Consider the following 15,182-nt stretch of genomic DNA (forward strand, 5'->3'; position numbering starts at 1 on the left):
TGAAGTTATACACTGCAGAGCTCAGGAGAGCTCCGAGAGCTGATTTGAGGGAAGGGGTGCACCGCCTTACACACAGGAACAGAACTGAGTAGTGGCGGCCCATCCATACGGGGCGCAGGAGCACTCCCTTTAATCCATGCGTCCGTCCCCTAATCTACATGCAGGGAGCCGGACGCATGCATTTCAATGGGGTCTTTTTTTTTTCTTTTTGAAGCACATGATTACAGCCTGAGGCTCTAATTGGCTTCAAAAAGGGTGGGTCAAAAATAGCAAATAATATTCGCTATTATCTTTCTGATTCTCCTTCTAGCCAATCAGGAAGCGGGAACCTCCCCAAAATATTGAGCACCAGCCGCCACTGGAGCTGAGGCTGTCAATCTAGAGGTATCTCCCGTCACTTTTTTTCTCTTGGTGTCAGGAAAACTTGTCAGAAGTGACTCATGCTGATAGAAGAGGAAGGAGGCAGCAGAGAGAAATGACACTTGGTGTTCTTAACCTAGACAACTACACATAATACTCTAGAACAGTGGTTCTCAACCTGGGGGTCGAGACCCCCTCGGGGGTCAAATGATGATTTGCCAGGGGTCAGCAAATCCCAGGCTGTTCCTGAACCCCACGCCGCCTTACCAGCGTTTTCGCGGCCACCCAACAGGGCTGTTCCTGGAGCCCACGGCTGCACACTCAGCCTCTTCGCAGCTGCCCATTCAGTTCACGGCATGGATGGGGGGCGGAGACTAGAGGTCAGCTGACTGGTGAGGAATGTGAAGTGGAAGGGGCTGGAGGAGACCCCATCTCCTGATTTTGGCATATGGGTCACTCCTGCGAGACACCATGAACCTGGAGACACAGTGAGTAACACTGCCTGTGATTATAGTTGCCATTAAAAGTCCCCACTAAAGTTCTCAGATCAGCAGATGACCTTGATCAAGAGCACCTAATTTGGTTGATCAGAACTCCCTCCAGCATGGCTACACTTCCCATTCCCTCCACCCTCCCTCTCCCCCCCCCCCCAACAAAGAGTAAGAGAAGGAATAAAGAGAGAATACATGTAAGGGAGAGGAAAAGAGGGGTAGTAACAAAGAAAAAGGGAGAGAAAGAATATAAGAGAGAACAAGGACGACTAGAGAGAGAGAGATGGGGAAAAAAATTAGGATAGAGAGATAAAAGAGAGTGGTACATCCTAAATTGTGCAGTAGAAGGGGTTAGGGGAGCAAATTACTTGCCATGCTACAATTATTTTTTTTTCTGTTAGGGGTCCCCACAACTTTGTAAATTTTATCAAGGGGTCACGGCACTAGGAAGGTTGAGAACCACTGCTCTAGAGGGAGATGCTTTGTTTATATTTTATGTCTGAGGTTTACAAACGCTTTAAGGAGCTTAGTCTATATACACCAACACCTGCTTAGATACCATAACAGCCACACATTGTTTTGCATGGGGAAGCCTGATTGCATTGTGAGAGGAAGCAGTAACCAACAACCGTCAGAACCGCAAAGCTGGAAGCAGAGTCTGTATACAAAAGCAAATATTGCTGCCCCAACTGAAATATACAGTATGACAAACCATATATAGAAGCATTTTTAAAAATAGAGTAACATAAAAAAGATCAGTTCCTTTTTACATGTATATCTGATGAACCACTAAAAAGACTATACAATGAACACTAGGCACACTGTTATCAAGGTATTATACAAGTCTTTGTACCTGCAACTCCAATGGAAGTTCATCTATTTGCAAAAGATTCTGTATCTCTCTGGAGAGCTTGCTGATTTCTTCTAAATGTTTCTCATGATTTTTAACCTCAATCTGGAACATTGACAGAAAACAGAATTGATTTAATCATCTAAGTCCACATGAAAATTCACTTGCTTCAGAAGGACCCAGTTTTTTTTGCATAAAAAAAAAAAAAGATGCAGCTTTCGATACAATATGAGCCCAGGGTGTTGTGAAACCAGCCCCTAGTGGTGAATCACTAGGTCAATCTCGGCTCACAGTACAATACTGCAGAGGGTAGCACTAGTGCCTTACTATCTCCTCTGAAAAAAAAGGCGTAGCTGAACAAACAGACAAGAATTCTACTAGTTTAGTTACAAGGTGGGCAGTTAAGCAATGTGAAAAGGCCACACTTACATTAAACTTCAGAATTTCTTCCCTGGTTAGATCACTGGCTTCAAATGCTTTTTTTCTTAATTCCCACTGTTCAATATCCTCTAAGAAATGCTGGATTTTGTTCCACGCGCTAATGGCACTCTTCAGGTTTTCATTATAGCTTTCAAGTTTCTCTGTAATCTGTATGGAAAGACCAAATGTATGAATAAATATTTAAAGAGGACCTGAACTGTGGAAGTTGTGCCTAACAAAGCTAAGCAGAGGCCACAAGAGTAGTAACTAATATTGCTGCAGACCACCTGCAGTTGATCTTTAACCCATTACTGACTTACCATCCTTGTTCTGCACCATGTTTCTGTATAGAGAAGGCCATCTTGGTAGAGGGCAGGGCTTTACTTGCCCATGTCAGAGTTGCCTACCTGATGACTGGGGATCTCAAATGGTATGGGAATTATTAAGAAGCAGGAGAGGTATGAATAAAGCAGAAGCAAGGAGACCCTTGAACTGTAGCTTTCTCTTCAGCAAGGAGAACTGTTAGCAGCACAGTAGGGACATCACCAAATCTGGCGAGTCTAGCAGTCAAAAGCACAGCGCCTTCGCAGATCCCAGATTGCAGATATAGAGCTACTATGCTTAAGACATAGAAGTGTCTAGACTTTAGAAGTACACTATTTTTTAGGAATTCAAGAAAAGTAATTTTCAGGTTACTGCTTAGGGAGAATTGTTAAAAGTTGTTTCCATTAAGCAGAAGAAAAAAATATATAATTTCTTATTTTATGGCCACTTTACCATGAAAATTAATACCCAACTGAGAGTACAAAATCTATTAATGTGGATAAGGTAGCATGCAGCCTATTGATTCACTTGGATACGATGAGGTCAAAGCATCCATAAGAGGCAAGAACAGTCTAGCCATGTGGCTAGACAAGCCAAGGGCCCCCTGGAGCTACGATTATCCATTGAAACCTTGACTGGATGAAATGGAAAATAGAGTTATATAAGGGGGACTGGTCCATCTGTGTGAGTCTCTTACTATATAAAACATTCTGCATCACTATGAATACCCAAACCCATGCAAGCTGATGCCAAGAAAAGTTAGGTCAGCCAATCTACTTGAGTATGCTTATACTTTACTTTGCGTTCTTGCAGTTACATACATTAGCCACCACAATGTCCAAATTAAAATGTCCAAACAACCTTGGCATAATGCTAAAAATATGACTTTATTTTCCTTCACTACATCCCTGCTTGAAATTAAAATTCAAATTTTAAGGGCTTCCCAGAGACTCCAATAAGATACTTACATCCAACCACTTATCAATAATTGTGTTGGCCTCAGTTTGAAAGGGAGATTCTTCAAAGCTTTTGATCTGATTAATCTGAGACTGTAACTTCTTGCAGGTGCTGCTGATCTCGTCAACCTCTTCTGAGTGATCATCAAACTCCTGTTTAACAGCTTTTACCTGCAGAAAAACATATTATAGAGCACAATACAAACCAAACATTCTGCTTTTAATTTATAATAAAGATGCAGAAGACCTATAATACATCAAGGCACCATGGATAGTCTCCACTACGGAAGGACACTGCAATAAATAGATGCCAGAATATTATGCATAGAATTATGTAAAGCAGACTATGTGTAAGGGGTTGCACATGTTTCTTTCAAAGCCCCTGTATGAACAATTTCATAAAAAGATTTTGGGTCGTTAAAGTTGGTGTAAAGGCTTTTTTTATTCTATGCATGAAGGTAAAAAAAAAAACCTGTGTGCAGCAGCCCCCCTAATACTTACCTGAGCCCGATCCCGATCTAGCCGAGGCTCTCTTGGGTCTCTCCTTCCTTCACTGGTTGAGACAGCAGTGGTAGCCATTGGCTACTGTCCATTACAGCCAGTGAGCCAATGAAGAGAGTGGGGTGGGGACAAGCAGCTTTCTGTGCCTAAATGGACACACTCTTCCCCTCATTCATCACAATACCAGACAGGAAGAAAAACCCTCCACCACTACCGACGGCTCCGGTAAGCGGTGGAGGGCACCGGAGCTCGGTGGGAGGGGGGCCCCTCTCCCGCCGCCAATAAAAGTGATCTTGCTGCAAATCCACCACAAAGACCACTTTTATTGGAAAGCTGACTTCCCCGCTCTTGAAGAGGATAAGAGGGTTGTGGTAGCTAGCTGCTACCATAACAACGGCATTCCTCTTTAATGTAGCAACATAAAATGACGACGGGCGGTCCGGAAGTGGTTAATGTATCACTCTCCTAGATAGGTGCTAGGATTAGGCAAATTTAGTTCTGGCTCACTGTATTCCGTGGAGCTGCAGTTCGTTGTTAGGTTAATTTAGTTTTGGCTAACTGTAATCAGCGTGACTGTTGATTCTTCCAACCTGTTCTATGTCTAAGTGACTGCAGGATTGACTGATTTGACCTAGCCAGTCCAGAAATGTTCTAGAAGTTAGTGGGCAGGAAGAGTAATCAAAAGCTGAATATTTATACAGTCCTGGCTAATCCCTGGGGAGAGGTGCCCAGTTGGTGATTGGGAGTCTGTATAAATACTCTGAGCCAGAGAGCAGCTGGGTCTTTTTCCCTGAGGAGATCACAGCCTAGAAGGGCTGCTAGCCCCCTAGGCCTTGCTACCATGTGCCTGGTCAGTTGGGCTGACTGAGGGCCTATGATTTTCTGAGAGGTGCTGAAGCTGACAGAGATTATTGTCTGAGGATATACTATAGTCAGGTATCATGGTGTAAAAGTGTTTTGAGGATACTGGAAGAAGGCATACAATTTTCCAAGGACATTCGTGAGTACAGACTGGTGAGAGATCCTAGGGACTGTGTGCGGAGGTCATCCCTTGTGCTAGAGTCAGCATGTTTAAAAGGGGACATTGTACTCAATGTCCTGAAGAGCTTAGTCTATTTTATAATTTCTAGTATCTAGAGAGGAAGATAAATCTCTTCAAGTTGCTACTGCAAAGGCTTGACTCATAGCTCTACAAGAGAAAGGTCAGTGTCCTCAAATCGTCGCTAAGGTTTATTGGAGTATCCTACCATTACCCACTACCTATCCAAATTCTAATGCCACGTACACACGGTCGGACTTTTGACTGGGCAAAACTCAGTCGGAATTTCCAACGGAAAAATAGAGAACCTGCTCTCTATCCAAGTCCGTCGGAAATTCCGACGTAAAAAGTCAGATAGAGCATACACACGGTCGGAATATCCGATGAAAAGCTCCCATCAGACTTTTTCCACCAGAAATTCCGACCATGTGTACACGGCTTTATTAAAAGTATCAGAAAAAGCATACCCCTAGACTGGTTAATGCACCTGAAAAGTGGTTGGAACTCTGTTTTGATGCAAGGAAACTACAAATAAACGAGTAAAGGTTCCGGGCAATCCTACAAAAAAAAAAAGTGGCTCCTACAGGAGTAGCGCTTCATTAAAACCCTGGATTATTACTGTGTATTGTTTGGACTTATTGTGTTCAGCTTGTCTGTGCTTATACTGGTCATTTGCCTGTTACCATTGCCGCTGTTTATCATTGCTCAGTTTCACCGTCAGAAACATGGTCACTAACAGCACTTGACATGGCAGCAGTCTGTTGACTTATTTACGGTCCGTTTGCTTTGACCAACTGTCTGTGGACTTGACCTGCTCCATCATGTGACCTGCCTGTTATCAGCCATTGCTCCTAGCAACACAGGGGGTCTAAAACTCTAATACTTTGAAGGTGAAATAAAGAATGCCCTTATGCAACAAAGTACAAGCACAAGCAAAATTACCTTTTTCAGGGTTTCCTGAAGATTTTCTTTTCCTATGTAAGATGACTGGCAGGGCAATAAGGTCTCTGCTTTTTGAATAAGTGACGTTAGTTCCTTTTTGTAACTCTGAAACTTGCGGAGGAGTTCTATTACCGCCTCGCACTGCTCCTTGCTGCAAGAAAATCAAGTTTATTCACTGACAATTCAGTTGAATGGTAAAAATGTGTAAAAGACATTTTAGAGTCATACATTTCCCATTTGGCTTTTTTACATTTACAGGCAAACAAAACAAATAAAAACAACTCCACTAAATAAAACCCAACACCAATCCATTGGAAATTGTAAAATCTGACATGTCAGCAAGAAAACCTGTTCTGATGTGGTCATGTAAATAGTGCTTTTATGCCCCTGTAGCGAAATTTACATCCAGAAGCACTGGATAATAGTACAGATATAGGCCAAAGAATGGCCCATCAAGATTATGCTGTATGTGTGCTATAAATTGGTGATTATTGGTATACATTTGGCTACAGGGACAAAGTAACAGTAATAAAACTTTTTTTTTTTAAACTCTGATGGAAGGGAAACAATAAATATCTTCTACTTTACAAAGGTTCTAATTTCGAAGCTTTTTCTGAAAATGCCAGCTGCTTTGCTCTTCAGGCTAATCCTCAGGCTTTAGCCAAGGGGCTCTTCACATCATCCTCTGGATCCTCTCTGCTTTTCTGCCTAGGCTCTGGTTTATTGTCGCCCACCCCCCCACACTGTTTAAACTCACCACTGCTAACCTCGGCTGCCTTGGGACTAATCTGCTGCCATCAGCTGTGCCTCCACAGCCTGATTGACATCATCCTTCCAGGTGCTTCCAAGCCTAGCTCTGCTGACCTGGCTGCAACCCTGCTGAGCAGTTTCTCTATGTGCATGCTTTTAATTTTTCAATAAATGGGGTACCATTTAATATTTTGTTTGATTTTCATCTAACAATCTATAGTACAATCCAATCCCTTTTAGAACAGTTGCAGCTATGTTATAATTGACCACCATTTCTTATCATCTACTATTATCAACCAATTTATGAGACTCTATTAATGAACTTTAACACAATTGACCATTATCCTCATCCTTACCCTAGCCTGCCTAACACCATAAACTAACAACAATCCATTTCTATAGAATTTTCAGAAGGATATTGGCAGCTGTTACAGTAAAGTGGGGAAACTTTGAGGAATATTACATTGATTTTATTTTTTTACACTTTCACCTACCTGTGAGTGATATTCTGCATTGCATCCTCCCACAGTATATCACACTCGTCAGGTGTACAGATATCCTTGGAATGTGCGGTATGAACAAGCTCCAGGAAGGCAGTTGAAATGGATGTCTTTTCATTTATGAATGATTCTAGCTTCTTCTCCAACTGCATCAATGATTTAATTCTATGATCAAAGCAAAAAAAGTCAGTACCACCTAACTTTCTTTCACCTTAGACAAATTCTTGAATAGTGTGGTGCTCCAACATCCTTTCGAGTGTAATTCCATTAAAGTTCATAGAACAGCACCCACAAATCAATGTCCAACAATGATTTCAAGGTACAACATATAAAAACTCCTGGCTTATTTGTTTCAGCCTTTATTTTCACCAGATGATCCTGCCAATTACACACATTTCCTCGTACTGTATGGAGGAGCAACATTGGCAACCTAGGCTGTTCACTAATAATTTGAACTACAAACACTTCCCCCTGTCATCTCTATAACAGTGTAAACAGTGTCGGTGTAGTTTATGGCGAGAACTGAGCAGACCGGTAACACTCTGTAAGAGTTCAATTTGGAGCACAGGAAGTTATAAAGACACTGCATTGCTGGCACTTAACCCGATGAAAGAAAACAAATGCAATATATTACCTTTTTGTTCTTTGGTTTGAATATACTTAAATTACAGCCACCATGGAAATGATAAATGCAGGGTTTGGATGAAACATGTCAACCAGGAGATTTTATTATTTGTACCACATGTTCTCCCTCCTTGATATGATAAAGGATTGTTGAAATACATAGATTTGTGATTGGTGGACTTTAGACTTAAAGGGTTAGTTCACATTTACCAAAAAAATGCCTATGCAGATCAAGGGGGCTTGTAGATAAAAAGACCTTGCTATAGGCGTTTATGTACCTCTCAAAGTCTGGCTGAAAGACTCCCAGAGATGCCATAATTCCATCCTTTCTTGTTGCTAGGATGTTACTAAGACACTCCCAGTCATTACTGCTCCCCACCATCACATGAACAAGCTCTCAAACCCCTGCACATGTGTGGTCCACTATCTTCTTTATCGCTGATCTTACAGCCAGTGCTGTTCTTGGCCTAGGCTGACAAGGCCCAGGCCTAGAACGGCACTTTGCGAAGGGGACCCCCGCAAAGCTGGCCCCCCCAATGAAAAAGCCCCTCCCCTTCCTCCCAGCTCCCGCACACAGAGCCACCATCAAGTTCCAGCACTGAGCTCCGGTAACCGGGGTCCCATACGCAACGATCCAATTGCCTTTCTGTGGCAGCCGACACCTCTCTCTCCCTACTGACAGCCAGATACAGTTTACCGAGGATCCTCCTCCCCCTTCCTCGGCTCCAAAGTTCTGATGGTCACAAACAGGAAGAGGCGCTGGGAAGGAGGAAGATTTCACTGCAAGAGCTGTGCTGATGATCTGACGTCTGTGCATAGTTTATGGATACAGTGGAGGGGGACAAAATAACTGTGAGGGGGGCTGGTAACACAAACGCACACATGGTGGAGTGATGTGAGGGGAAGGGGGTAAGGGGATATGTGCAGGGGGGTGCTTTGGAAAGGGGAGAGGACATGTGCTAGTGGGGGGATCCAACCCCCCCCTATATGTTCTCCACTCTCAAAGCACCCCCCGCACATATCCCCTTACCCCCCTCTCCCCCAAATCAAAAGATGCCGCATCTCTTTATGTCCCTTCTACCACGGCGTGTCAGCATCCCTCTGTCCCTCCTCCCACGGCGTCCCTCTGTCCCTCCTTCCACGGCATAGGCAGTTTTTTGGTAAAGGTGAACTAATCCTTTATTGATTTTATATTAGTTTTAAAAAAATTATATATCTTAATAGGTCAGCATGTCAAGAAAAGCATCACTGTTATTTAAGCTTTTTGAGTCGTTCATGACTAGTCTTTAATGCATTGGGCACCAGACTCTGAAGCCAGTCAAATCCTATATGACTTTGTGGTGTTTTTTCTTGCTTTTTGACTTGCATATGAGTTCAGTGCTTTAATTTGCTTTTGCATACACGTTGAATTACTTGGAATAGAACAACTGCTCAGATGCAACCAAATGCATGTGAATGCAAGCCCCAAGGAGCAAGTCATTTTCAGTCTGTACAAAGAGTACGAGTAATTTAATAAAATTATAGAGTGCCTGGAGAGCAGATTACCAGTACCCATGACCAAAACTGACAAAGATAGCTTATTCAGCATTTTCAACAAGGACAAGTCACAACTGTTACAAGAGCCTCGATGGTGGAAAGCTATTTTTACGTGAGAGTAAAGTATAAAGACAAGAACCTGTATTCATTAAATCGGGGAATGAGATAAAAGAAGGGGAAAAAAAAGTGACTTCTGCATTCAGAAAAAAGTAAACAATGTCAACAAAATAAAGGGGGCTGATTTAGACAGTAGTTTCTCAAGCATCTATCCAATGCAGAGTTTGCTTCTGTAGGTGAAACTTGACTTTAAACAGAATTCTATCTAAATAAAGGATAGAGATTATATACATTTATACAGGTTTTCAAATTAGTACATACAGTACCTTTGTTGGACAGCATGAATAGTTGGATCTCGAAGACCAATTTTATCAATCTGGTCCTGAATATCTTCAATATTTTTGCACAGGGCTCTTTGTCTGTTGTTTAGAATCTCCAGTGCCTCACTCTCCTGCAAGCTCTGGATGTCTCTCAGAACAGCTTGTTGTGCATTTTCTAGCTTGTCAAAGAACATGCTAATCATTTTCTGGCAAGAGGTTACCCCTCCATACTCTGGGTCTTCCAGAGTGATCTCAGCCACTTGCAGGTTGTCATCAAGTTTTTCAGCTTCTTGGCCAAGGCGGTAAATGTCCTTTTCAAGTTCTTCGAGGTTCCTCTGTTTCTCTAGCAGAGTTTTCCTTTCCATAACCAGGACTGCAGATTCAGAAACAATAGATGCTTTAGCCGCTTTAAGCGAGGAAAGAAAATTATTCAGTGCTTTAAGGGTTGTTTCTCGTTCTCTCATAAGTTCGTTTGTGGCTTTCAATTCCATTTTATACTGATTTAAAGTAGTCTCGGTGGATGGCAAGTCCAAACTGTCACAGTGTTGGATCTCATTTTCAAAAGTATTTTTAACTTCCTGAAAGACAAAAGCAGATGTACTGTGTAGAGATTAAAAGTTGAACCTTACACAAGGTACAGAGACAACCGATCGCCTAGTCCTATGGTCCCCTGAAGTAATTTGGCATGTACTATACATGCATCTTAGCTGGGTTCTCGCCGTTCTGTTGGATATTGTATCTTATTGCAATCTGACTACTTGGGAACATAGTTATTTTTTGTTGAACCCTTGATCTTACATGTTTTCTTTGTTGTGCATACCATACTTTTCTGTATCGTTGCCTTGTGACAAAACAAAAATAATAAAATATATATATATATATATATATATATATATATATATATATATATATATATATATATATATATATATATATATATATATATATATATATATATATATATATATATATATATATATATATATATATATATATATATATATATATATATATACACACACCTTAACCACTTGCTTACTTGGGCACTTAAAACCCCCTCCTGTCCAGACCAATTTTCAGCGCTGATGCACTTTGAATGACAATTGAGCGGTCAAACAACACTGTACCCAAATGATTTTTTTCCACAAATAGAGCTTTCTTTTGGTGGTATTTGATTACCTCTGCGGTTTTTATTTTTTGTTAAAAAAAATTAAAAAGACCAAAAAAAAATTAAAAACAACATTTTTTTAATATTTTGTTGAAAATTTTACAAACAGGTAATTTTTCTCCTTCAATGATGTATGCTGATGAGGCTGCACTGATGGGCACCGATAAGGCAGCACTGGTGGGCACTGAGAGGTGACAGAGGTGGCAATGATGGGTGACACTGGTGGGCACTGAGAAGTGGCACTAAGGTGGCAGTAATAGGCACTGATGGGTGGCAGTGATGGGCATTGATCGGTGGCAATAATGGGCACTGGTAGGTTAGACTGATAGGCAGCACTGCTAGGTGGCACTGATTGGCATTGATAGGTGGCAATGGCAGGTGGCACTGGCAGGGGGTATAGATTGCACAGATGAGGCAGATGTGCCTCCTACCTCTTTGGGACCGATGTCCCTTGCACATAAGCCGGTGATCGGCTTTTTTTTCTCTTCGCGCTATCAGCCTGAGGAGAAAAAAAAACGATTACTTAGCTTTTGTTTACATCACGTGATCAGCTGTCATTAGCTAACAGCTGATCATGTGGTAAGGGGTCGGGATCGGCCCCTTACTCGGATCAGTGATCACCCGAGTCTCAGCGACTCGGGTGATCACAGCACGCGAGGAGCACGCGAAGGGGAGGGCGTCTATTGACGGCCTCCTGGCAATTGAGGTCTACGCTGTGGCCGTCATTCGGCTATAGCGCGGACGCTTAGTGGTTAAAGTAGAACTATAGGCAAAACATTTTTTATTTCATTTTGGATAGAGTAAGGGAGGGTCAACAACCCTGTAAAGTTTATTTTTGAAATTTTGGTCATATTGAAGAGATTTACCTTCACTTCCTTCCCTATATCCAAAACAGGAGGCGAGACGAAATCCCTACAAATTAAGGGAATCTCTTGGGGGGCCCCCCAGGTCACTAAAACTACTGTCCCTATTGGAAGTTTCCCCCTGTGTTACTTTTCTGGGAACATCCCAAATATGGGATTTTATTTTCACTTTTAATGGTAAACAGGACAAACAGAAAAGATTAATCTCCCCAACGGGGACACAAACAGCAATAAAGACTTCATAGGTGTTCTAATCGAATGTCTTTAGTTCAAAAGTAAAACCGTCAATTGAGAGTAACTTTGCAAGACCAGCACATTTTTTTTATAACTCTTGACTTGATAAATGAGCAATGTCTTGAAATACAAGTAGTGTCACGTCACAACTAAGTATAAAAGAGAAGAGATGTGCCTCTAAAGGCCCATGCACACGATCAGATTTATCGACAAGAAAAGTGTGATGACAGGCTGTTGTCGGAAAATCTGACCATTTGTATGCTCCATCAGACAATTGTGGTCGGATTTTCCACCAACAAATGTTGGATAGCATGCTTAAAAAATTTCCAACAACAAATGTGTGTTGTCGGATTATCCAATCGTGTGTACAGAAGTCATTAAAAAAATAAATCCAAAGTACAAACAAGCATGCTCAGAAGCAATGCTAGCCATAACACAACATTAGCAGAAGTTGTCCAAAGGGTGGCGCTAAATAGCTAAAAAACACATCGTTTCGTGTTTCTTGGCGGACAATTCTTTGCCGCTTGTATGCAAGACAAGTTCACGACCAATGCCCTTCGGACAAAAGTCCTATGCTTTGTCCGCGGAAAATCCGATCGTGTGTACCAGGCTTAAGTGTATCAATATGATTACATCTAATGAAGGTACATCTAGCAACTCATATGGTTGGTGATTAAAAGAGGCACATCTAAGTATGCAGGCATGATTAAGTTACTAAATGTTGTACCTTCATTAAATCTAAATATACTGTTACACTTAGAGGCGCCTCTCCTCTCTTTTATACTCTGTAGCTCCTGCTGGATTTTGCTTCTAATCCCCTTGGGGAGGCTTCCATTTGTAGATGGACATTTTATGGTTACACAACCTATCACATAGCTATAATCTTTTGATATGGACTACAAACTGAAGGACTTATGAATAAATGTTTTCCATTATTTCTTATGCGGAAATTTGCTTTCATGTACGCGTGCTTTGGATTACAAACATGTTTCCGGAATGAATTATGCTTGCGATCCAAGGTTTTACTTTACTTTAAAGGCCCCCTATAGAAAAATATATTGGCCTTTATTATTATTATTATTTATCTACACCTTAAAATGCAGATCAAGCTGTCCAGCAAAAGTGGGACAAGATTGGGACAAATCATAGAAAACTGCTGGGGGATTTACAACAGTTAGCTTTTATTTATATGGTTTAAACCTTTCCGACAAAAGAAAAATGCTGCTGTAGCTGCTTAAAAGAGGGTAGCAAGAGTAAGGGTTTACTTTATTTTTGGCGCTTAAGCCTTGGATTACACTGCCACGGCTTCAAAGTTGCACGACTAGTGATCCAATCACTTCAAAACCTAATTTAGCAGATGTGAAAGGCCAATTCTATTGGTGCCAACATCTGACAATGCCTGTGGTTCAATTATTTGCGGACCTTTTCTTCCCAATTAAGCAACATGCAGGTTTGGTCAAAGTGAAAATGATGCGTCAGTTTATCCTTGGCTTGGAAAGCAATATTAAGGGGTTGTCACCTTTGGGCCATAAACCAAGCCAATTAACCTGGGAATCAAGAGGCAAGTCCGCCCATAACCTGATAATTCAGTTGTTGGTAGATAGTGCACAGCTAAAATCCTTGATGGGTACTTTTACCACCTTGTGGACCCCATTGCTGTTGTAAGTTACTATTTTCAAGTCCGAAATTAAAGAGTGAAATCTGTAATTTGGTAAAATAATTTTCCATGGTGAAGAAGGAACACGTGCCCATTACCACTTGAGAGTAAATCTATATGCTGTCAATGACTGGATCCTTAAATAATAATGACTGATGAAACTGCCACTCTACCAAAAAACAATCAATCACACTGTGTCTATACCTTTATTTCCTGCAAAACTGAATTGATATTTGATGCCATGAAGGTCTCCATCTTCTCTTCCTGATAACAGTCATTTAATCCTGAAGGTACATCATCATCAGATGACAAATGGCTGTACGATGCACCATTTAGTGATGGTATCTCAGAATCCTGTGTGTCAAGGTTTCTTAATTCTTGCAAAACCGCTTGCTTAGCAATTTCTAGCTTTTCAAAAAATCCATCAACCATCTTTAGGCAGGATGTTTCTCCCCCATGTTCTGGGTCTTCCAAGTAGATTCCTGCTGGTACCAAGCGGTCATCTAGCTCTTTAGCCTCCATTCTCAGTCTATGAACTTTCTGTTCTTGTAGCTCAATATTCCTCTGTTTTTGTAGAATGATAGTTCTGTCCTTTTCACTCACAGCAGCTACAGCCTGAATTGACCACTTAGTTGATCTCAGAGAAGACAAAAATGACTCCAGGTCTTTCAGAAGAGTCTCACGTTCCATCATGGCTTCACTTGTTGCTCCTAGTTGCATTTTGTAGTCTTGCACAATGGACTGGACAGCTTGCATATCGACAGGACTTGCTGAGTCAATGACATCGGCAGAAGATTCCAGATCATCACATCGCTGAATCTGATCTTCTACAGAACTCTGGAACTCCTACAAAGTGATAAAACATTAGTACATGTTAGGGAGATTAATTTAATTTGTTAATTTTGTTTTTTTTTAAAAAACAAAATAACATATTTGATGCCCAACTATATCCAAACCTAATTTAGCTTAGTTTTGGACAAGGTCTAAAGGACTAGTTCACCCTTTCTCACCCTTTGCAACCCGGAGAAACAACTTTCCAGTCTCCGGGAACCCCTACTAAAAATTACTATATCTACAACTCATGATACATTAGTGTGATGTTCAGTGGGAAGAATGCTCCTCATATTTGTGATCATTTAGAAAATATACCCGCCGTCAGTGGGAGCTTATCTGAGAGGCAGAAACTGCTCACTGCTTAAGTACTCCAGCAACCTCTGGAAGAACCCTAGTTGAGAAACCATGGTCTAGAACCTCTTTTAGGTTTAAATGTTATCTGTATTGCTATTAAAAACAAACCTTCCATGAAAAAGTAAGGTCTATTCTATTGAAACTTACCATCTCTTCCCTAAAGTCATATTGCCTACAAAGCATTTTAAAAGTAAATCTTTTGTGAAGCTTTCAGAAAGCGCCTACCTCCTGGTAAAGCTGGGTGTTCAAAATGCCATGCGAATGTGCACCTGCATTGGGCTGGAGATATCAATATTCTCCCTGTCTGGACATTGGTCAAAAAGACAGGAAATTAAAAGCTCTCCAATGGAGGCAGCAGCAACAACCTTGCAGGTCAGGGAGGCCAGTGTTAAATCAGAACTC

The 15,182-nt window shown here is 41.3% G+C and overlaps 1 protein-coding gene across 3 annotated transcripts in view; it reads right to left on the reverse strand.

The window, feature by feature from the left end:
• SYNE2 (spectrin repeat containing nuclear envelope protein 2) overlaps positions 1-15,182 on the reverse strand; it is a 431,618-nt gene that overhangs the window by 272,344 nt on the left and 144,092 nt on the right. For all 3 annotated transcript variants that reach the window (XM_040333402.1, XM_040333400.1, XM_040333403.1), the window contains exons 28-34: positions 13,797-14,438; positions 9,677-10,248; positions 7,128-7,298; positions 5,884-6,034; positions 3,414-3,572; positions 2,131-2,289; positions 1,705-1,806 (exon numbers count right to left, since the gene is read on the reverse strand). In XM_040333402.1, coding sequence (XP_040189336.1) covers positions 1,705-1,806; positions 2,131-2,289; positions 3,414-3,572; positions 5,884-6,034; positions 7,128-7,298; positions 9,677-10,248; positions 13,797-14,438 — 1,956 coding nt within the window. The remainder of the gene's footprint in view (positions 1-1,704; positions 1,807-2,130; positions 2,290-3,413; positions 3,573-5,883; positions 6,035-7,127; positions 7,299-9,676; positions 10,249-13,796; positions 14,439-15,182) is intronic.

The sequence above is a fragment of the Rana temporaria genome, chromosome 13 (assembly GCF_905171775.1).
Source record: "Rana temporaria chromosome 13, aRanTem1.1, whole genome shotgun sequence".
NCBI classification, from domain to species: domain Eukaryota; kingdom Metazoa; phylum Chordata; class Amphibia; order Anura; family Ranidae; genus Rana; species Rana temporaria.